General features: G+C 45.0%; 1 protein-coding gene across 2 annotated transcripts in view; it reads left to right on the top strand.

Annotated features, from left to right (window-relative positions):
- Nucleotides 1-20,404, top strand: part of GLCCI1 (glucocorticoid induced 1) — a 51,696-nt gene extending 31,292 nt beyond the window's left edge. For both annotated transcript variants that reach the window (XM_040431250.1, XM_040431251.1), the window contains exons 6-8: nt 3,401-3,602; nt 15,159-15,279; nt 19,916-20,404. In XM_040431250.1, the coding sequence (XP_040287184.1) occupies nt 3,401-3,602; nt 15,159-15,279; nt 19,916-20,276 (684 nt within the window). In that variant the 3' untranslated portion in view covers nt 20,277-20,404. The remainder of the gene's footprint in view (nt 1-3,400; nt 3,603-15,158; nt 15,280-19,915) is intronic.
- The last annotated feature ends 2,742 nt before the right edge of the window (nt 20,405-23,146 follow it).

The following is a 23,146-nucleotide window of genomic DNA, read 5'->3' on the forward strand; positions in this document are numbered from 1 at the left end:
ATTATAGGGATAAGTATTGTTGAAAATCAACAAAAACAGTTGGGCATTTGATTTCTGATAAGCTTGCTGATTGTTTCCATTAAGGGCAGTCAGAATAGTGAGTGCAGCTCTGGAGTATAATACAAGATGTAACTCAAGATAAGTAATGTATGTACACAATGACTGCACCAGCATAATGGTGAGTGCAGCTCCGGAGAATAATGCAGGCTGTAAAGGTGAACCTGCTCTTTAGTAACCCTCTGCACTTGTAGTCGTCGGCTAGGTTATGTGTTGTCGTTCCTTGTCTCTGCACTGTTCGTAATTGGTTTCCAGCTGTATTCTGGTGCCAGTTCCATTCCAGTGCTAGATCACACCTGGTTGGGGAGTGCATGTGGCAGATGTCGAGGTTCTGTCATTTTCCCCAGAGATCAGGAACATTGTATTGAATTTTGGGTCAAGTCTTCCCCTTCTGACAGATACAGAGAATAGTGAACTGCGGATAATCTGTTCCTAACAGTGTGCGTTCAGCAGCTCCCGCTCACCAACCGTATGTGCAGTGCTGCTGTAGGGATGGGGATTGCTGCACACATTTCTTTTTTTTTTCCTTCTGATTTATTTAATTTCTTGATATACTGTGTTTCTTTAGTGTTTGGAGTCTTATTTTTCTTCTCTGGACCTTCGAAACACCTGAATGGAAACAGAGTAAAATAGTACAAGCCTGGCTGTCTGCAGCCTCCACTAGAGGGAGCCTAGGAGCCTACTGCATACTGATTAGAACTCAATAATAAGAGTATGCAGTAAGCTCCTGAGCTCCCTCTAGTGGAGGCTGCAGGCAGCTAGAGGTGGATATTTGGCTATACAGCTATATGTTAAACCACTTTAATAGGTCTGCCTACTGTGCACGCGCCTGAACTGTAGAATCTGACTGGCTGAGAGCAGAAAACTGGCCTCCACTCGGGTGCTGGTGCACATGATGCAGAGACCCTTTAAATCTGCATAGACTCTCTAAAGCCAGTTCCCCTCCCTATTGGCCGCACATCCTGAGAGGGATCTCAGGGATTTTTCTCTTGGGTTCAGTGTAGGAGTTTTCCTTTCTGCAGTATATTGTGCTCGGTATCTTGGTACAGGCTAAAAATACCGCCCCGCCGGCACAGCTTTTCCTTAACTGTTGTTAAAGCAGAATATTCCACATAAAGCAAACAGCTCTATATATAAACTGCAGCTGAGTCGCCTTATTTTAGCGCTCGCTTTATCTGCTCATTGTACCGGCTGCTTGTTTTTATGGAACATGGAGCCTCCATCTGGTATCGTTACGGGTAATGGACACCACTTTATAATGATGGGGTGAAAATAAGGTCACTGGAGAAGATATATTATATACTGTAAATATCAAAATGTTTAGGAGCCAGAGTTAGATTGGTAGCCAGCAGCAAACCCAACAGAGTTCCACTCAAATCAGTTACTCTCGTCTCTAGTAGTAAAAATTATGTCCTAATCATTCCCCTTTGCAGTCACAGCATTCCCATTCCCCTTTGCTCCTGTAGTCACCACGGTCCCCTCCTCCTATGACCCATTAGTCACAGCTGTCCCCTCCTTCTTTGCCCCTGTAGTTGCCTTCGTCTTTTGCCTTAGTAGTCACAGCAGTCCCATACTTCTGCCTTAGTAGTCACAGCAGTCCCATACTTCTGCCTTAGTAGTCACAGCAGTCCCATACTTCTGCCTTAGTAGTCACAGCAGTCCCATACTTCTGCCTTAGTAGTCACAGCAGTCCCATACTTCTGCCTTAGTAGTCACAGCAGTCCCATACTTCTGCCTTAGTAGTCACAGCAGTCCCATACTCCTATGATGCCGGTCACTGCTGTCCCCTCCTTTTTTGCTCCAGCTGTCCCCCCTCCTTCTTTGCCCCAGTAGTCGCCGCTGTTTCCCTCCTTCTTTGCCCCAGTAGTCGCCGCTGTTTCCCTCCTTCTTTGCCCCAGTAGTCGCCGCTGTTTCCCTCCTTCTTTGCCCCAGTAGTCGCCGCTGTTTCCCTCCTTCTTTGCCCCAGCAGTCGCCGCTGTTTCCCTCCTTCTTTGCCCAGTAGTCGCCGCTGTTTCCCTCCTTCTTTGCCCCAGTAGTCGCCGCTGTTTCCCTCCTTCTTTGCCCCAGTAGTCGCCGCTGTTTCCCTCCTTCTTTGCCCCAGTAGTCGCCGCTGTTTCCCTCCTTCTTTGCCCCAGTAGTCGCCGCTGTTTCCCTCCTTCTTTGCCCCAGTAGTCGCCGCTGTTTCCCTCCTTCTTTGCCCCAGTAGTCGCCGCTGTTTCCCGCCTTCTTTGCCCCAGTAGTCGCCGCTGTTTCCCTCCTTCTTTGCCCCAGTAGTCGCCGCTGTTTCCCGCCTTCTTTGCCCCAGTAGTCGCCGCTGTTTCCCGCCTTCTTTGCCCCAGTAGTCGCCGCTTTTTCCCTCCTTCTTTGCCCCAGTAGTCGCCGCTGTTTCCCTCCTTCTTTGCCCCAGTAGTCGCCGCTGTTTCCCTCCTTCTTTGCCCCTGCTGTCCCCTCCTCCTATGTCGCTGCTGTCCCCTCCTCCTATGTCGCTGCTCTCTTTCCCCCTTTGTCCTAGTATTTTATAACAAGCAAACATTTTTAAAAACTACACAGGTGGCAGTTGTAAGGCTTCCAGATTTTGGACATTGGTGCATTAGAAGCAGCGGTGCTGTCTGTGTTAATTCTGCAGGAAGAGATGGCGCACAGTGCTGGCGGCTCAGTGTATTCTTCACTGGTCAGAAGCATCACCACCCAGCAGAAGGAAAAAGCCGGTCTTCAGGGCAGATGACTGTTTTTATGGCCACCGTTACGGCCACCATAGCCTTTCTGTAGCTCCGTGTAGTGACTTGTTCCCACTCCATGTCTTTGGGCAGACTGCACTGTATTTGTGCTGCCAATGTGTGTGTGTTATCCGTTTTCTGGAAAGCTGGGTGATCAGTCATACCATTTAGGGAAGGGGGGTCCCATATCATTGCATCATGCAAGAGACTAGTAAAGCTAGGTGATCACACCTGTATGCTAATCTCTGGGTCCAAAGTAATGTTCTGAATGCCCAAAATGACGCCACTGTCTTTCATGATATTGCACCTCAGCCTCTTATAGCACAATGAGTTGCAGTACCATAAACTGCCTGTGGAAAAAGTGGCGCTGTACTTGGGGTGGACAAGCCTTTTTTACACCCTTGTGTCCTAGTGCTCCTCCCCATTGTGATAAAGGGAAATAGCGGGGCTTGTCAGGACCTCACCTCCCCCATCCACCCAGTATTTTTGTGCAACACCCATTGAAAACAGGTGCTGCATCGGTTTCCTTTGTGCTGTGAATGGGGTACAGCCCCAAAATGAGGGTATATACTTACATGTGTCTTTTTTTTTTTTTTTTTTTTTTTTTCTTCTCTCCTCCTATCTAGCCTTTGGAGATCCCAGATGGGCGCAGAGCACCGTTACCTTCCACCTACCGTAGCAGCAGCAATCGCAGCATCGACACCCAGACCCCATCAGTCCAGGAGCGCAGCAGCAGTCATTCACCCTGTGCATCCCCTTCATGTCCCCCCGAGTCGCAGGAAGGCAGCCCGTGCTCCACTGACGACCTGCTCTTCGACCGGGATAAAGGTAAGTGCCTAGATGCCAAGGTAAAGGGTGGGGTGGGGGGTGTTTGTCATTTTGTCACTTCTGTGTCTGTCCCACCTCTGCATTTTGTTACCATCGCTTCCTGTAGAACATCTTCTGTAGAGTCCCAGCAGTTAGTTGACAGTTAGTAGCAACGGAAGCGCGCGTGATGGGGAAGTCGGACTGTAGCTACAATGTATAAAAATGACTGTTCTGTGTCCTGACGGTGAGTGAAGCAGCTCTCCGCTCCTTTCTTAGTGTGAGGTCCCAGCAGCGCCTGAACCAACCATCCATTCTGCTGCTGCAGAATTTTGGCGGTCTGAAAGCAGCCTAAGGATATGTTCAGACCTTGCACACTACAATAGCGTTGGCAATTAAAAGCTCAGATTTAGTTTAAAGGCTAAGGGCGTTAGAGGCCTAATGCATCACAAGGCTGTATGTATTATTTTTAGTCGGGTGTCTGTTCAAGAGGTTGTGTTTGAAACAGCGCCCCCTTCTTGTCCAGTGGTGGCGTTTGGTATTGCAGAATTTAAGTGAACAGAGTGGAGCTGCTAAACAGAGATGCTGTTTTCTAATATCTCACAACCCTCTTATAAAAAGGAAGCCACCAGTTGTCCAGAACTGGAGAAACATGGAAACGTGCACCACACTGCGCCACAGGTTGTGCCTGGTATTGCATGCAGTTCATCCCAATTCACTTCCTGGGAGTAGAGCTGCAGGAACATACAACCCATGGACAGGTAGTGACGCTTTTTCTGTAGGAAGGCAGCCATGCTTTTGTATTCCTGGTCAGCAGTGCAACAGATTTTGACCATACAGTTATCGCTTTAACCAGCAGGATCAACCCAACGGGCAGTATGTTAGGTTGTGTTAGGGTCGACCCTGCTGATAGTTATTCTTTAAGTAGTTTTCAGCCTTTGTGGTGGTCACCTACATTTTGGATTGTGTCGTTCCTTGTCTCTGCACTGTTCGTAATTGGTTTCCAGCTGTATTCTGGTGCCAGTTCCATTCCAGTGCTAGATCACACCTGGTTGGGGAGTGCATGTGGCAGATGTCGAGGTTCTGTCATTTTCCCCAGAGATCAGGAACATTGATTGTATTGAATTTTGGTGAGGATCTTCCTTGTTTTAACGTGCTTTGAGCTCCTACTCCCAAAACTCCATGATCACGCAGTATGCAGTAGGCTCCCCCTAGTGGCGGCTGCAGGTAGTTGAAAGGTTATCTCTTTATATTTTCATATTTATGTCCACGCAGGGGATTTGGAGCTCTGTATCATGTAGTATATATTAAGTAATTAATTAAAACTGATTTTTTTTTTTTTAACTTACCGTGTAAAGAGCTGAGGGGGAGATGCATAAAAAACGGCGCCAAACTCCCCTGTGTGAACCTGACGTTGGGTGGGTTTATCTGTTTGCAGAGTTTGAAGGCCTTGTATGTCTTCCCCTTCTAACATAATTACTAGAATAATGTAATACAGTAGAAATGCCATTATAAGGAGCATCCTCTGCTTTGAGCACGGTTCTTTTACGGGCACATCCACACAGGATGTAATTTGCAGTAGAAAAATCCGCAGGAGGATTTGTTGCAGATGGAAATCCAGATCAAATCAGCACCTGGATCTGAATACTTTTGTAATTGTATGAAATTAAGAATTTTGCATATCCAGTCATTCAATAAAATGTATCTGTATAGTGCCACTTAATTTCTTATTTCTTTGACCTGCTCACTGAGATGGCCGCACATGCTCAGTTTCATCATTCAACTGCCTCCTGAACTGTGATAGGCAGAGCATGGACACGCCCCCTTAGCTGCAGCAGTAAAGACACTCCCCTGAGCTGTGATAGGCAGAGCATGGACACGCCCCCTTAGCTGCAGCAGTAAAGACACTCCCCTGAGCTGTCGGTTTGATATAAATCTAGCAGAGCAATTAATGTGGCGATCTCTGGATCCACGTGAGGTTCAGGGCTGGTTCTAGCTTTGTTAGAAAGAGATTGGCATGTCCTATATGATGTCTGATTTTAATTTTTTACACCATTCATGAGATAACACCTTTAAATAGACAGGATGTGATTTTTTAAAATCCGCACCCCCTGTCAGATTACACAGTTTCTTTTCTGTAGCTTTTGGGTGAGATTTATTAAAATCTGATTCACTTTTCAGGTACTTAAAATGATGCAGGTTGGCTGCACAAAGATCCGCAGCTCTTTAATCCTGTGTGAACGTATGCTAAACCCCTTAAGTACCGGGCCCATTAATTTTCTGTTCATGTAGCCATATGAGGGCTTCATTTTTTGCAGGATAAGTTGTTCTTTTTTAATGCCTTCATTTAATTTACCATGTCTGTTATTGGGAAGACAGGAAAAAAATAATTTGTGGGGTTAAATTGAAAAATGACATCACTGTATTCGGTGTGTGCTAAATTGACATGATACAGCAATACCAAACTTGTGTAGGTTTTTTTTTCTCTACTACTTAAAAAAATAAAAAATAATAACCTTTGAAAAAAAATCTAAATTTTCTTTGCATCATGCACCATTTTCTGACAGCCATAACATATATATATATTTTATATAATTTTTTTTTTTTTTTTCATCCACCGAATTGTATGATGGCTTGTTTTTATTTTATTTTTGCGAACTGCTGTACTTTTTATTGGTGCCATTTTTGTAATGCATACACCTTTTTATTTATTTTATTCAGACATTTTCGGACGTGGCAATATATTTTCCATTTCATCACCATGACAGCCACACAGGAGGTTGACCCATGACCTCTGTAGGGGCAGGAACAGAGAAGAGGTTAAATTGCCCCCTCCCACCTCCACTCCCCAGTGTTCCTATCCCTACTGAGGCCAGGGGCGGAGAAGAGTCTCCCTGCACGTCAGGGAGATGAAGAGGAAGCTATCCTTTTTTTCTTCTTTTTTTATATTTTTTTACTTTAGCTCCCAGGAGGTCCGAGGACGGTCTCCTGGTCTTTCCAGTGGGAGCTTCCCAGTCCGCTGGCAGCTGCGTGCTTATGCTGGGCTGGGGTTATTGGGAGGACTCGTTCTGGTTCATCCGGAGCCTGCTCCCGGGCCGCATGGTTCCTCCTCTCCCCCGGTGGAGAGGGCAGTGCAGTGCAGCGGCCGGCGTGCATGCACGCCGACGTCTATGAGTAATGACGTCACTTCTGGGTCCCGGTCATGTGACCAACCCGGAAGTCTTCATGGACGGGAGGCAGAGCAGTATAAGAAGCGGGCAAGCCACGGCAGACGCCGATCTGAGGTCTGAGTAAGTACCAGATATCCACTGGCACCCCCAGCATGTCTGGTCCTGAGCTGCAGGTTTCTATGGAGCCTGATGCCCCCATACTGCCTCCCGTAAGTCCCCCTGGCGGGACCCCTATTTTCTTAAACTGTTAAACTTTTTGGTAAATCCTCATGTCTTTCCCTGACGGCTCTCCTCCATCTTTATTTTTCATATCCCCAGGTTAAGGAGGCACAGAAAAAGATTAAAAAGCCTTACCGTTGTTTAACTTGCTCAAAAAAATTACCTGAGGGATATGCAAAAAAGTTATGCAAGGACTGTATTTCGGACGTAATCCGCCAAGAACAGCCTTCGCTTATGGAAAGCATCCGTTTGGTGGTTCAGGAGGAGCTGAGAGCCGCCAGGTCTGGGGTACCCGATCCCCAACCTCAACCCCCTAAACGGCCAAGGATAAAAGATATTTCTTCGGATTCGGACATGGAGGATGAGGCTTCCTCCTCCAGACTGTGGGAAGAGGACGCCTCCCTTTCCGGAGGAGAAATTTCGGAGAGTGATAGGAAATTCTATTTCTCTATGGATATGCACGACCTATTAAAAGCGGTTCGTGCCACCATGGGGATTAAGGAGGCCCCTAACACTCATTCCATCCAGGATGAAATGTTCGGGGGGCTGAGAGTGAAAAGGGCAATGGTATTTCCCATAAATGAGATCATCAGAGACATGGTGTTGGAGGAATGGTCTGAACCAGAGAAAAGATTGGGAATTTCTAAGAATTCAAAAACAGTTTAGTTTTTGACCCTTCTCAGTCAAAACTGTTTGATGAAACTCCAAAAATAGATGTCCAGGTGGCAAAAGTAAATAAAAAGATCGCTTTGCCATTTGAAGATGCGGCTCAGCTTAAAGATGCCATGGAACGCAAAGCGGGCGCCCTTCTAAGAAAATCATGTACAGGCTCAAAACTAATATAGCGGCCACATCCGTGGCCAGATCCATATTCTTGTGGCTGAATGAACTGGAGAATCATTTAAGGAACAGAACTTCTAGGGAAGAAATCCTTCAGTCCTTACCACTACTGAAATCTACTACAGGGATTTTAGCTGACTCCTCGGCCGAATCCATTAGATTCAACGCCAGGGATGCGAGCTTATCTAATACTGCTCGTAGAGCGCTATGGATGAAGTCCTGGTCAGGGGACAAAGCCTCCAAGATGAAGCTCTACTCAATCCCCTTCTCAGGGGAATACGTGTTTGGCCCTGTCTTAGACAAAATCCTAGAGAAGGCTGTGGATAAAAAGAAGGGCTTCCCAGAAGATAGACCCCATAGAAGGAACCAGTCCTTTCGTCCTTATGCCAGCCAGAACAGGTCCTATAAGGGCAAGGGCAAATCAGGCCGCTGGGCCTACCCTAAAGGGGGTAAAGGTTTCCTTTTCAAACCCCAGACTAAGTCTGATGACAAGCAATGACGCCATTGTTGGGGGGAGGCTGAGAGATTTCCTCGGCCCCTGGGAGAAGATAACAAAAAATCACTGGGCTCTGGAAATCATTCGGTCAGGATACAAAATAGAGTTCACTTCCATCCCCCCAACAAAATTTGTTATCACAAATGTAGGCTCTAGAAATTCCAGGCAAAACATTCTTTCGGGTGTCCAGGAACTAGTGGAAAAAGGAGCGGTAGTTCCAGTCCCAGTTTCCCAATTAAAACAGGGATACTATTCGACTCTGTTTCTAGTAAGAAAGAAGGATCATTTCGCACGATAATAAATCTGAAGCACTTGAACAAATTTGTCCTATACAGGAGATTCAAGATGGAATCCCTGAAGTCGATTATCCCCCTAATAAATATGGGAGCAGCCATGTGCTCGGTCTATTTAAGGGACGCATATTATCATATCCCAATCCATCCCAACCATCAAAAATTCCTAAGATTTGCAGTTCAGGACTTACACAACCGGATCCTCCATTTCCAGTTCACAGCCCTCCCATTTGGGATCTCATCTGCTCCGAGACTCTTTACAAAACTGGTAATAGAAATGGTGGCACCTATGAGACAAGAGGGACTCAACATAGTACCATACCTGGACGACTTTTTGATCATAGGCGATTCAAGGACTCTCCTTCTACCTCACTTAGAAACATTTTTGTCCCGTCTGGCGGAGCTGGGCTGGATAGTGAAAGTCCGTTCTACATCCCTCCACGAGCGTGACCTTCCTAGGTGTAACCCTGGACTCACAAAAACAAAAAACCTCTCTCCCTCAGGTCAAAATCCAGGCCCTCAAACAGAAGGTAAGAAGATTCAAATTGAAAAGAGAATGTTCTATAAGAGAGGCGATGAGCCCTTTTGGGCCTTCTAACTTCCTGCATCCCCTTAGTAGAATGGGCTCAGGCACATTATCGTGTCATGCAAAGCTGGATTCTGAATCGGTGGAACAAAATATTTGGATATTTAGACCACAGGTTGTGGATCCCAAACTCCGTAAAGATATCCCTATCCTGGTGGACAGTGGAGAGAAACTTGTCCAGGGGAGTCCCATGGAGCAGATCCCCATCAATCACAATCCAAACGGACGCCAGCAAATCAGGCTGGGGGGCAAAGGTCGAGGACAGATACTACCAGGGCTCCTGGGGGAAGGAAACGTCCAATCAATCTTCGAATTTCAGGGAACTGTACGCTGTCTGGAAGAGCCTGAATGCAGCCAGGGAGCTTCTAAAAAACCGCCATGTAAAGATCCTATCGGACAACATGACAACTGTCTCATACCTCAGACACCAGGGAGGTACATGCTCAAAAAGACTCCAGAGTGTTGCGGAAGAAATATTCTCCTGGGCAGAGAAAGCAGTGCGATCTATCTCGGCAGTCCACTTGAAGGGCTCTCTGAACCAGGAAGCAGACTTCCTCAGCAGACAGAAAATAGACCACTCAGAGTGGTCATTGAAACAAGAAGTGTTCGAGACGATAACCAGGATATAGGGCCTCCCCACGATAGACCTGTTCGCCTCAAAAGAAAATGCAAGACTAAGAACATTCTGTTCGCTGAACCCAAGAGACCACCCCTGGAGAATCGATGCTCTATCACTGATTTGGAATTGGGGCTTGGCATACGCCTTTCCCCCTCTCTCCCTGATTCTGAGAATTCAGAAAATCATGGAAGGGAGGACGACTGTTATACTGATCACACCCTTTTGGCCAAAGAGCTGGTTTCCCCTACCCCGGAAACTAGCAATAGAGGAACCCTGGAAGTTACCACCCATCCGGGACATTCTTCACCAAGGTCCTATCCTTCACCCTCATCCAGAGTTCTTCAAGCTCACAGCCTGGATCCTGAGGTCGCCATACTGAAACACCAAGGTCTTTCTGACAGTCATTTCTACAATGAAATACGGTCGGGAAAAAAAGTGACATCCGCAATATACCTTTTAAAATATGGAAAAGGTTTTGCTCATGGTCTGGTGAGATAGAACCTAACATCCAGAAGATCCTTGACTTCTTACAGAACGGTCTGGAGATGGGGCTTACTCGCTTACTCCCTCTACATTGAAAGTGCAAATCTCCACACTTAGTACCTTTTTTCGACACCAGTCTCGCTGATCATAGGTGGTTTAAGCGGTTTATCAGAGCAGCAATCAGGCTAAGGCCCTCCTTAAGATCTCGTACTCCTACCTGGGACCTAAACCTAGTCCTTAACGTACTTATGCATCCTCCTTTTGAACCCCTGGAAGACTGCACAATAAAAATACTCTCCTTCAAGACCTCATTTCTCATAGCTATTACTTCAGCCTGGAGACTGGGAGAGATACAAGCACTCTCCATAAGAGAACCTTATCTCACTATCTTTGACGACAAAATCATAAAACTAGATCCAGGATTTATGCCCAAGGTAGTCTCCAACTATCACAGAAGTCAGGAAATCATCCTCCCATCCTTTTGCGACAAACCAAAAAACCAGAGGGAAAGTGACTTCCATACTCTTGACGTCAAACGCACTGTACTGAGATACCTGGAAGCCACAAAAGACTTTAGAAAATCTGACAGTCTTCTCAACCAGTTTGCAGGAAAGAATAGGGGCTTGAAGGTCTCTAGGTCCTCAATTGCCCAATGGATTAAAGATACCATCTCTCTCTCCTACAAGCTTCAGAACCTGGATCCACCCGCAAACGTTGGGCCCATTCCACTAGAGCAGTTTCCACCACCTTTGCAGAAAGAGCAGGAGCTTCGCTAGATGACATATGCAGGGCGGCCACCTGGTCAAGCATACACACTTTTGTCATACATTACCGCTTAGACTTATCCAGGTCTTCTGACCTTTCCTATGGACGCAAAGTCCTTCAAGCGGTTGCCCCTCCCCCTAAAATGTATAATTTTATAATTCTCCTGTGTGGCCGTCATGGTGATGAAATGGAAAACCGGAATTAGACTTGCAGGTAATTTTGTTTCCATGAAATCACCATGACGGCCTGTATTTCCCTTCACTTTTTTTATTTTATTGGTATGAAGTAATACCTTTGTCTCCCTTTCGGGGTATGATGTAATACCTTGAATTATTTTGCTTATGATTCTAGCACTCGGTAATCTTTGAAACACTGGGGAGTGGAGGTGGGAGGGGGCAATTTAACCTCTTTTCTGTTCCTGCCCCTACAGAGCTCATGGGTCAACCTCCTGTGTGGCCGTCATGGTGATTTTCATGGAAACAAAATTACCGGTAAGTCTAATTCCGGTTTTTATATGTAAAATTGCGAAAGGGGTGTGATTTAAACTTTTTTTTAATTTTTTTTTTATTACTGATCATTATTAGCTCCCTTAGGAAGCTGGGATCTTTTCATCCCTTGGCCTATTCCCCCTAATAGAGATGTGTTAAGGTGAATGGCATTATACCACACTCCTTGCTGAGCTATGCCACGAGCACAGCGCAGCAGGGAGCTTACCTGGCAGCCCTGGAAGGATTCAACAGCGTCCAGGCTGCCATGGTAACCAATCGGAGTCCCACGATATCGCTGTGGAGGCTCTGACTGGAAGTTAGAGGGAGCTGCATCCCTCTGTCCTTCCTTGCAGGTGTGATCATCATCCCCCTTCATTGCAGCCGGGTGTCTGCTGTATGATATAGCCGGCATCCGCCGCATATGGTGCTGGGTCTCCGCAGCAACCTGCTCCATACATTCCCACAACCACTGTAATGTATGGGTACGTAACGGTGGTTGAAGCGATTAAGGTCTAAAACTCAGTTCTTATTCTGAAATTTTACTCATCTGCCTGATACTGGCTGTTGTAGTGCTCCCTGACTACCCCATGTGTCTGCTGAGGCCAGTGATTGGCAGCAGTGATCACTTGGGGTAGTCTGCAAAATCGTGGCTGCAGCATCGGAAATGAAGACCATGAGGGAACACTGGAACAGAGGGAAACCAGACTGGTGCCTTTACCTAAATTTTTGGAGTGTCTCTGAAAACTAGGGGGCGCTCACCACAAATGTTGAATGCCATAATTAGTCTGTGTGGAAAGGTGCCTCTAGTGTGTTTTAACAAATTACACACCCACCAGGTCCTTTACTGTGGGCAATGACTGAGGAGAACCAGGGCCCAACTTTGGATAATCATTAGGCACCTGGTTTCTCAGTGTTGTGGCTTCTGATTTATTTTCTGCTACTTTTATGAGGTTTTCCGAGCTATTTTTACTGATGACCTATACTGGATAGGTCATCGGTATCTGATTGGGAGCCCTTCTTAGCTCACCAAGCACAGCGCCATACATTGAATAGTGGTTGTGCATGGTATTGCAGCGCAACCCCATTCACTTCTATGGGGCTGAGCGGCGCCTAGGTCATGTAACCGATGAATGTGACATCACATGGCTAGGAAAAGCTGATGAAGACAGCGGTGCTACAGCGAGCGTCTGCTTTTTCAAGCAGCTCGTCGGTGGGGCCCAGTTTGTCAAATTCCCACCGATCCAGAGGATAGGTCATCATTAAAAATATCTCAGAAACCCCTTTTAAGGTCAGGTTGACACGTGACTTTTTTTTTTTTTTTTTTCACGTCACTTATGAACCCAGCCTGAAGGGATTATCCAGGATTAGAACGTGGCTGCTTTCTTCCAAAAACAGTTCCACCCCTGACCACAGGTTAAGGGCTCGTTCACACAAACGTTTTATACGGGCCGTTTATTGCGTTCCGTATACGGAACCATTCATTTCAATGGGTCCGCCAAAAAAACGGAATGTACTCCGTGAGCATTCAGTTTCCGTATGTTCGCATTTCCGTTCCGCTACATTTTGAGTCTTGTCCTATAATTGTCCGCAAATCACGTTCCGTGGCTCCATTCAAGTCAATGGGTCCGCAAAAAAAACGAAACACATACGGAAATGCATCCGTATGTCTTCCGTTTCCGTTCCGTTTTTGCGGAACCATCTATTGACAATGTTATGCCCAGCCCAATTTTTTCTATGTATATGCCATACGGAGAAACGGAAACGCAACGGAAACAAAAAACGGATCCGGAAAGAGCGGCCCACGAAACACTGAAAAAGCCATACGGTCGTGTGAAAGAGGCATAAGTGTGATATTGCAGCACTTCTGGACGCAACCCAAGGACAGGTGTTTCTAATCCTGGAAAACCCTTTAACTACCATAAATATTTCTCCAAGAGCTCCCCCATAGAATATTGCCCGGTCTTTTGTGGACTGCAAAAGTTTTTTGTTTTTTTTTTATTAGAAAATGACTTTTTATTTTAACCTGGGTTTGTTTGTTTTTTGTTACCATCATTTTTTTAGGTGCCTATTCCCAAAAATCAAATCTGTCTGAAATGTTGTAGTTTTATACTGACCAGTAGTGCAGACACAGTGGGTTGGGGATTCTTATTTTCTGTAGCTTGTGTCAGCTTTGTTATGTAGGCTGGGACAGGGTGAGCAGAGTCATTTCATCATTAGGAGGCATAAAAGGTAAAGGGGTATTCACACATTAGACATTTGTGGTGTATCTACAGTGTTTGCCATACATGTCTGATAGATGCAGGTCCCAACTCTGGGACCCACAGCTATCTCTCGCTCATGTTCACAGTACTGTCCATTCAATTCTATGTGAGTTACAGAATGGGTAGCGTCAGCGGGAGACAATGTATAAAATGCTTTGTGGTTAAATTGCTTGTAGTTTTCAAGAGCTGTGCTTGCTGACATTGATTGGAAGATTTCTTGAATAAATTCTGGTCCTGCTTCCACAACTGAAACCGATCCCTGTTAATCAGTATGAGTGAGAGTCCAGGCCGCTCAGTAAGGGTTTAGGGCAGGGTTTCTCAACTCCGATCCTCGGGACCACCTACCAGTCACGTTTTCAGGATTTCCTTAGTATTGAGCAGGATAAGGATCCGTCCAGAATGCATCAGTTTGCCTCCGTTCAGCCTCCATTCCGCTCTGGAGGCTGCTTGCAGCGTTTTGATGTCCGCCTGACGATGCGGAGCCAAACGGATCCGTCCTGACTTACAATGTAAGTCAATGGGGACAGATCCGTTTTCACTGACACAATATGGTGTAATTGAAAACGGATCCGCCTCCCATTGATTTTCATGGTAAGTCAAAACGGACCCGTTTGCATTATTATAATTTATTTTTATTTTTTTGTTCATGGTAATTCAAACGCATCCGCACCTAACGCAGGTGTGAAAGTAGCCTTAGAGGGCAGACGTCCTCCCTGACAAAGTGGTGATAACATGAAGAAAAGTTTCTGTATCCTGTCTCCCCTGTGGAGGTTGTTACAGAAAGATATGGCATTAACAGGCTTTTAAAGGGGGTGATAACAAGAATATAAACCCATGCTCTCCCTCCCTAGGGTCACTGGAGGCTTTGCAGGGCGATGGATAGCAGTAAGAGGGGTGATGACATGAAAAAAGTTCTTGTATCTTCCACTTTTAAACCCATGTTTTAGAATGGATTTTCGTCACTCTGTAAATCCCCTATTGGGTCTGCTGCTGGGATACTCCATTTTTTAGTAAAGCATTACTGTTCTGAACACATTTACCCAAAATTTTCCACCTACTAATAAAATGTCAGTAACCTCCCTGGCGTCTGCATGTCCTGTACTAATCATTACTCTGCTAATTATACTGTATACAGTTATTCGTCTGTTTTTTGCCTCTGCTTTTCATCCTGGGCTACAAAAAATACCCCCCGCCCCATCTTTCTAAATAAAGGGCATTCATTTTTTTTTATATATAAATAAAAAAATATATATAAAAAAAAAATCACTAGTCTGAATACTCTACTGGTTTGCAAGTTGGATTTTTTTTTTTTTGCCTGTTGCCCTCCAATCACTGGTAATATCCCTGTTTAAATTTTCAGACAGTGGGAATAGCTCACCGCTGCCCAAGTATGCCTCCTCTCCCAAACCAAACAACAGCTACATGTTCAAACGAGAGCCCCCAGAGGGATGTGAGCGGGTCAAGGTCTTTGAGGAGATTTCGTAAGTAATGCCTTTTTGTCAGCTGGCGGCTGCCTTAGAAGTGAAAGGGGGTTCTAGGTTCCCTGCGGCTGTCCAGGGGGCGGGGTGACGAGCACTTGGTGGTAACCATCCACTGGACAACCGCGGGCGGCCTACCTACCTCTGCAGCAAAGTTTTTTGTGTTTTTTTTTTTTTTTTTTTGTTTTTCTTTTCCTGTATGTTCAACCGCAAATCTAAGGGCTCTTTCACACTTGCGTTGTCCGGATCCGTCGTGTACTCCATTTACCGGAAGTGCCCGCCGCATCCGTAACACCGCAAGTGAACTGAAAGCATTTGAAGACTGATCTGTCTTCAAAATGCATTCAGTGTTACTATGGCAGCCAGGACGCTATTAAAGTCCTGGTTGCCATAGTAGTAGTGGGGAGCGGGGGAGCAGTATACTTACCGTCCGTGCGGCTCCCGGGGCGCTCCAGAATGCGATCACGTCATCCATGCGCGTGGGGCGCCCTGACGTCACTCTGAAGCGCCCCGGGAGCCGCACGGACGGTAAGTATACTGCTCCCCACTACACTTTACCATGGCAAACAGGACTTTAGCGTCCTGGCAGCCATGGTAACCATTCAGAAAAAGCTAAACGTCTGATCCGGTAATGCCCCGAAACGACGTTTAGCTTAAGGCCGTATCCGGATTAATGCCTTTCAATGGGCATTAATTCCGGATCCGGCCTTGCGGCAAGTGTTCAGGATTTTTGGCCGGAGCAAAAAGCGCAGCATGCTGCGGTATTTTCTCCGGCCAAAAAACGTTCCGGTCCGGAACTGAAGACATCCTGATGCATCCTGAATGGATTTCTCTCCATTCAGAATGCATTAGGATAAAACTGATCAGGATTCTTCCGGCATAGAGCCCTGACGACGGAACTCTATGCCGGAAGAAAAGAACGCAGGTGTGAAAGAGCCCTAAAAAATGCATAAAGGGAACCCAGCTGATGAGATGCTAGGACATCGCCACTGCTGCCGCTTCACCGGTCACCTATCTCTACCATTTGTAACCTGTGACAATGTAGTTCCCTCAAACATCGTTCAGACCATATCTTTGTTAGTGTTATCCACGTTTCTCACCCCCAGAAAGTGATCTCTGAATGATCGGCCGAGGGCCCGCCTCTCCCTAGAGGCCTCCCCCCCCCTCTAGTGGAGCATGCGCTATACCTACAGTGAGTACGGATCCCCACTGCAGGTAAGGCAGTGAGCAAGCGCAGTCATATTCCTGGTCTCTGCCTGTGATTTCAGTGAAAGAGAAGATGCCAAGGACAGAGGGAGATGGAACTAGTGACATTGCAGCAGCGGGGACAGGGTTGTAAGCGCTAGTGGAGAAAGAGGAGGTACTGGCAGCGACTGGAGAGGAGGTCTTTGAACAATTGATGACGCCCTGCTGGGCACTTTCTGCCTCGTTTGTATATCGTTTAAAGTTAGTTTGCTGTGGAGTGGCTAAAGCTAACAGAGCTATGGTCTGAATGATGTTCGAGGGAACTACAGCGCATTGTCGGGTTACATATGGTAAAACAGGTGACAGATTCCCTTTTGTGTAGCTGGAAAGTACATTTTTCCATTATCGACTGCTTTGTTCAGACCTGCAGCTTCAGTAGTACAGCTGTCACAGCAAATACGACTTGACTGAAGGCCTCTGAAGTATTATGATTATTATTTTTATAGTATATTACATTTTGTAGTATATTACTATTAATTATAGTAATGTGATCATTTGTTATTTGCACTCAGTGGTCTGTTATTTTTACTATTGGTATTTTAGTATTTTTTTTTTTTCCCCCTTTTCTTTCTGGCCTCTTAGTTTATTTTACTTTTGGTCACAATATGACCATTAGAATCGCCCTCGTACAATAAATCGGTTTGAGTCAAACATTATCCGCACTCCGGCTGTAGAATTTTTTTTAATCAACTTTCAAAAAATACAAATCCATCATTTTTCGACATGCTGTTGCCAGTCTCTACTGTGCGGGTTTTAACATGTTACGTTCATTTGACACTGTGGCGCGAGAAACAGTGGCTGCCCCTCTTGTGAGTAACATGAAAGAGCGCAGCGTGCAGCGATTAGTTCTGTGGTCTGAAGGTTTGTCCGGTGCCGATATTTATCGAGGACTCTGTGCACAGTATGAAGAATGTTATATTGTGAAGAAGTGTGTATGAATGGATAGAGAAGGTCACACAAGAGTCTGCCATGAAGGAGACTGACACCCATCCACGACTGATGACAACCCTGAGCGTACCCCTGAGCCGATTCTGTTGGATGTATGAGTGCCAGTGGGTTATGTGGCCCTACGAGGACGAAGGTTCACATCCGATGAAGAGGCGAACACAGCGGTGCATTCATGGCTCACAGCTCAGCCCAATATATTTTTTATATTGAGGGAATACGAAAGCTTGTTGACAGATAACCTGCTTTTCAATACAGTCTGTCTATGTCAAAAAATAATGGATTCATCCTTTCTGAAAGTTGATTAATGGAAATTCTACAGCCAGAGTGTGGGTAAATTTTTGACTCTCCCTCGTATTTATAAAAAAAAAAATTAAATTGTATTTTTCATTTATTTTATTTTTTTGTCCTTTTTACTTTATTTGTTTTAATTATTTAATTACTATTGATTTATTCTGGTTTTATTATGCTTTTTACTGTTTTTTGTATTTCTTCCCCACCTCAAGGAAGGGCATGTCCCAGATATATACAAGGGCCTAAGATAGCGTGAGCTAGTAACATTTGGTAATAAGCCTACATTTCCTTATGTTGTATCACCCTAAATTATGACTATGCTAGGAAATTTGTTCAGTCCTTTTTAACGTTTTACATTAAAAAAAAAATTCAACGTGAACAAATTTATTGTAGAAAATCTAATTTGGTATAAGTTAACTCCGATATTGATGGCCTATCCTAAAAAGCACTAGACACCCTGTTTTAAATTGTACTGATACATGGGGGTCCAGCACCCGGCAGCCCCACTGATCAGCTGCTCAGGAGCGGTTCCAGATCTAGACGGCTCTGTCCATTGTGTAGCAGACAGAGCTGGTCATTGCAGCACTGCTTCCATTCACTTCAGTGTAACCAGCTGTGGTGTTGTATTGAGGTCAATGATGGCAACGCTGTAGTAGCCATCTCGCGCTGCTGCTGTGTAGCTCCGGCGCTGACTTACATCAGTGGAGCTACACAGACCAGCTGATCGGTGGGGTGTGGAGTAGCGGGCCTCCGCCGGTCAGTTAGTGATGGCCCATCTTCAGGATAGGCCATCACTTAAGAACCCTGGACAACCCTTTTAATTTTATTGGTTCTTGAAATTTTTGAGTTTTTAATATTTTTTTTCCATTTATGACGCAAATGGAAGTGAACAAAATTGCACGTGATCTTAATGCGCCACCACTTACAAAGGCAAATTTCCTTGGCACCGAGAGCGAGCACAAAAAAAAGTTCCCTGGAATTACAGCAATGATATTTGGTGTTCTTCAGTGCGGTAGAGAGTGCAAGCATTCTAGATTTTTTTTTTTGTATAAAGTCGGGCACATTTTATTGCAGATGGTAGAGGGGCAGATATTGATCCTGCTTTGGTACCAACTGAAAGACCAGTCTATACCGGCACAAATTGTAAAAAATACATTGTTTAAAGCATCAAAAAAACAAAAACAAACACCCTTAAAGGGGTTCTGCACTTTCGTGTAACTGATGATCTATCCTCTGGATAGATCATCAGCTTCTGATCGGCGGGGGTCCGACACCCAGGACCCCCGCCGATCAGCTGTTTGAGAAGGCAGCGGCGCTCCAGTAGAGCCGCGGCCTTCTCACTGTTTACCGCCGGCCCACTGACGTCACGACTAGTATCAACTAGTGTGGGCGGGGCTAGGCTCTGTTCATTTGAATGGAGCGCCGCTGCCTTCTCAAACAGCTGATCGGCAGGGGTCCCAGGTGTCGGACCCCCGCCGATCAGAAGCTGATGATCTATCCAGAGGATAGATCATCAGTTAAATGAAAGTGCAGAACCCCTTTTAAGATGCCTGTTTTGAGAAATTATAATAGGTGACCTTGTTTTTTATTGACTATTCTAAATTTAATGACTATTTGATCACTTGAGTGTAGCAATGCAAGTTCTTTCTCCATTTCATCATGGGGAACCTCGAATTGCCCTTTTGCTTTGTGGTTTAGGGCTCTGTACAGGGTCCCTTTCCCAGGTGGGACTTTGTTAGGTTCCTATTACTTGCTGCATAATCCCATTGTATTAATGGCCACCAGTTTATTGTGTAGCTTCTTCCTGCCCTCAATAAGGACTACATTAGCAAATATTGAAGATGTTTCCCATCAGGCTAGTCTTCTCATCTCACTGACATTTCAAGGCCATGAGTTTTTTTTTTTTTTCTTTCTTTCTTTCATCTAAATTTATGGAAAAATCTGATTTAATAGTGCCTAGCTGGAGATTGGCAAGGCCTGGACGCTACCGTCTTCTCTCCAGTTCGATGCTGTATTATCACTGCGCTGAGGCCAGGAGGTGTCATGTTCTGGCCTTATTAATCAGGTTTTTGTGAACATTGAAGTTGTGTTTTATCTTAGTGGTTACATGAAAGGTTCTGTAACCTGATGTACTGTAATGTTGTTTGCTCTGCAGGTCTCGTCAGCCGCCCCCTACAGCTCTCCTTTCATGCCCTGACAAAAACAAAGTTAACTTCATTCCCACGGGATCAGCATTCTGTCCTGTAAAATTATTGGGCTCTTTGCTCATAGCTCCAGACCTAACCTTGAAGACCCCTCCAAACGCAGCTCCGAGTTCTGCTGTGAGCGCAGTGACTGTCGAGCACCTCTCATCTCGGGTCTCTTCTTCTTCCCTGACCGACAATGCCACCAGCAAAGTAGACAACACTGAAACCAACGGACATGCAACCTCGCAAGAGCAGCAAAACGGGGTGGAGCGGCTGTCCGAAGACCAGCTGTCCCCTCCCCATTCTCCTCACAACCACGTTGTAATCTAACCCGGGGCAGAGCTGGCCTCTGTGACCGTCACGCTGAACTTGAAGCCAGATTTACAACGTCTGCATGTGGTTTGGTTAACGCTGTCTGATCAATATTAAGAATTCAAAATTAAAGAAGAAAAACTACTGCTTCGCTTAAATTCTCATATCTGCCAATGTTTTATCCTGGATTGGGACCGAAATGTTTTTGTTTTTCTTTAAACCTGCCCCTGACCCCCTTTTCGGTCTCCAACTGAAGACTGGTAATTAGCACAAATTTAGCCATCTCTTCGAAGGAGAACACTGTGGACTCTGCACTTAGTGTCACAGCTGGTGAAACATCAGCTTTCTGTGCTCGAAACCTGAAATAAGCTTTGTATATTCTAACAAATCCACTATAATTTTTATTATTTTTGGTGTCGTATCCTATGAGGAATGCTGTACTAGAGGATTATGTTTACAATTCCTCCAAATTTTGGCAGATGTACATCAGATAAGGCGGAAGGAGGGTCGATGTGTAGGATGTGACCCACTCCCCTCCCCCCCCTACACCCCAAATGGCAGAGATACCCTAGAAGCACGATGCCCGTCCCAAGGCTTATTTTTCAGGTACTTCAGCTGAAGTCTAAAACTCAGGTAACTTGGAATGTAAACCACATCTTAAAACGTAATTATTATTATAATTTTTTTTTTGTCCTTTTGTGACATTCCCTCTTGGATTGGTTTCCAAAACTGTGAATGTCCAGGACATGGGTCACCAGGAAGAACCAGCAATCCTTGTAGAATCAATGTACAGTGGTGTAAGTCAAGCCTCGTGACCCAACCCCTACCGCCCAGCACCACTACCATTTATACAGAGCGGTCTTATAGACTGTTAGAATGTTGTCCCACACAATTCAAATTTTTGGTAGGTATTTCAAAGATGGGTCCTTGTAACGCGTGACCTTCTTTCCCGTTGACAGATTTATTTATTTTTTATATCTGTAACAGCCGTTCCGAAGGCTAAACCCATCGGCTTCATGACCAAAAAGGTGGGCCATGTGTTGATTAAATCTATATTCACTCCAGTGCCTGGTCTATTTATTGACCAGGAGTGAGTTACAAAAATTTGAGGCCTGTCATGGTTCATACCTGATGATTACTGGTTCCTAGTAAAATAAATTTAATTTAAAAAAAAATATAAAAAATCAATGTTGCCTTAAAAGGTTTTTTTGGGAAATAGCAAATGTTTTTTTATTGAAATTTTTTTTTTGTCCATTGTTGAGCCATATTTTCTAATATGCGCCTTGAAATTAAACTGGATTAATACAATCTTGCTGCTCTGCCTTAGGCCTCTTGCACATGAACTTTGTGCATCCGTTCCGTGCATTGGGGGCCGCAATTTGGATCGAGACCCATTCAACTTGAATGGTTCCGTGATCCGTCCGCATCGCAAAAAAATAGAAGTACTATTTTTTTTTTTTTTTTAATGCGGGCCGCAATACGGCCACGGGCACACAACGTTCGTGTGCAAGAGGCCTTAGATGTAGAATAGTACTGCCATAGGGGTCCGTGTATCCCCATCCAGGAGTCCTAGAGGGTAAGGGCTCATGCATTGACCGCTGGGACCTGTTGGGGTCTTTTGCTGCAAATAGAACGTTGAGAGAAGGCATGGGCATGTGGACCTGCGCTAAACGGCATATGCTGGAAAAAATTATATAATTTTTTTTTATATATATAAAAAAATGTGGGATTGGGCAATTCGTTCAAGATTTTTTTTTTTTTTAACTTGATGGTGTTTTTTTTATTTTTATTTTATGTTTGTTTTTTAACAAGTAGGTCCTCATGGAACAGATGTATTAGGGTGTTTTTTTTTTTCTTCTGGATTTTCATATTGATGGCCTACCTTCAGAGATCCGACTCATGGCACTCATGCCGATCAGCTCTTTTAGGAAGCCGTGTGGTCACATGTCCTAAGCGCTGATGGAGCGCTGCCACTTTTTCATATAGCTAATCTGCGGGGATTGGCGGGAGTTGGACCCCCCACCAATCTGACATTGATGTCAGAGGTCATCGATATGAAAATTCCAGAAAACCCCCTTTGATCTGTTGCAAACCCATTAACCAAGAAGATCCATCACATATCCAAAGTCATGGTTTTGTTGTGTAATTATTATTTTTTCAACCAAAAAAATTCTCTCCTTACTGTAGTTGTGAAAAAAACAGAGCAGCGACACTAGCGTTAAGTGGACATAAAAAGTTCTTTGGTTCCTTTGCAGATATTAGTTAAACGTATTATTATATTAAAGTTATCCAAGCGCTCCTGACTGTTTTTGGAAGTCCCATAACCGTGGATTAAAAGGGCACTCTTGCCAACGCTGTGGGACTGCCAGAAATGGCCAAACTCCCATCGTGGTGAATGGAAGGCGGTTGTTCTCCATTTTGAAGATAGTTGAGGGTCCTACATCTGGGACCCTCACCTATTGGACATTGTTGGCATATCCTAGCGATGTGCCATCAATGTCTCAGATGGGCCACCCTCTTTAAATAATTAACTGCGGTCGTTTGTCAGCCCTCCCTCCAATGCAGCGGAGAGCTCCATGCCTGTGTCTGAACAGATGCAAATATGGCGCTTCCTGGATCGGCACTAGAACCAGGATAACGGTGCAGCGCCAAACTATATATTAGGCTTTACAGACCAACTAAAGACCCTTTTACCAAGACCTAATAGGAGCCATGTGTTCATTTTTGGAGTGCCCCCCTTTACTTTCTAGATCATCCACTTTTATCATCACCTTTTGTTTAAAAAAAATATATAAAATTCTCAACTGAAATTAAAAAATATTAGAATGTTTTTGTTTTTCTGTAGAACAAAATAGCTGCACAAAGAAAACAAAACTCCTTTTGAAACC

This window comes from Bufo bufo, chromosome 5 (assembly GCF_905171765.1).
Source record: "Bufo bufo chromosome 5, aBufBuf1.1, whole genome shotgun sequence".
In the NCBI taxonomy this organism is placed as follows: Eukaryota; Metazoa; Chordata; class Amphibia; order Anura; family Bufonidae; genus Bufo; species Bufo bufo.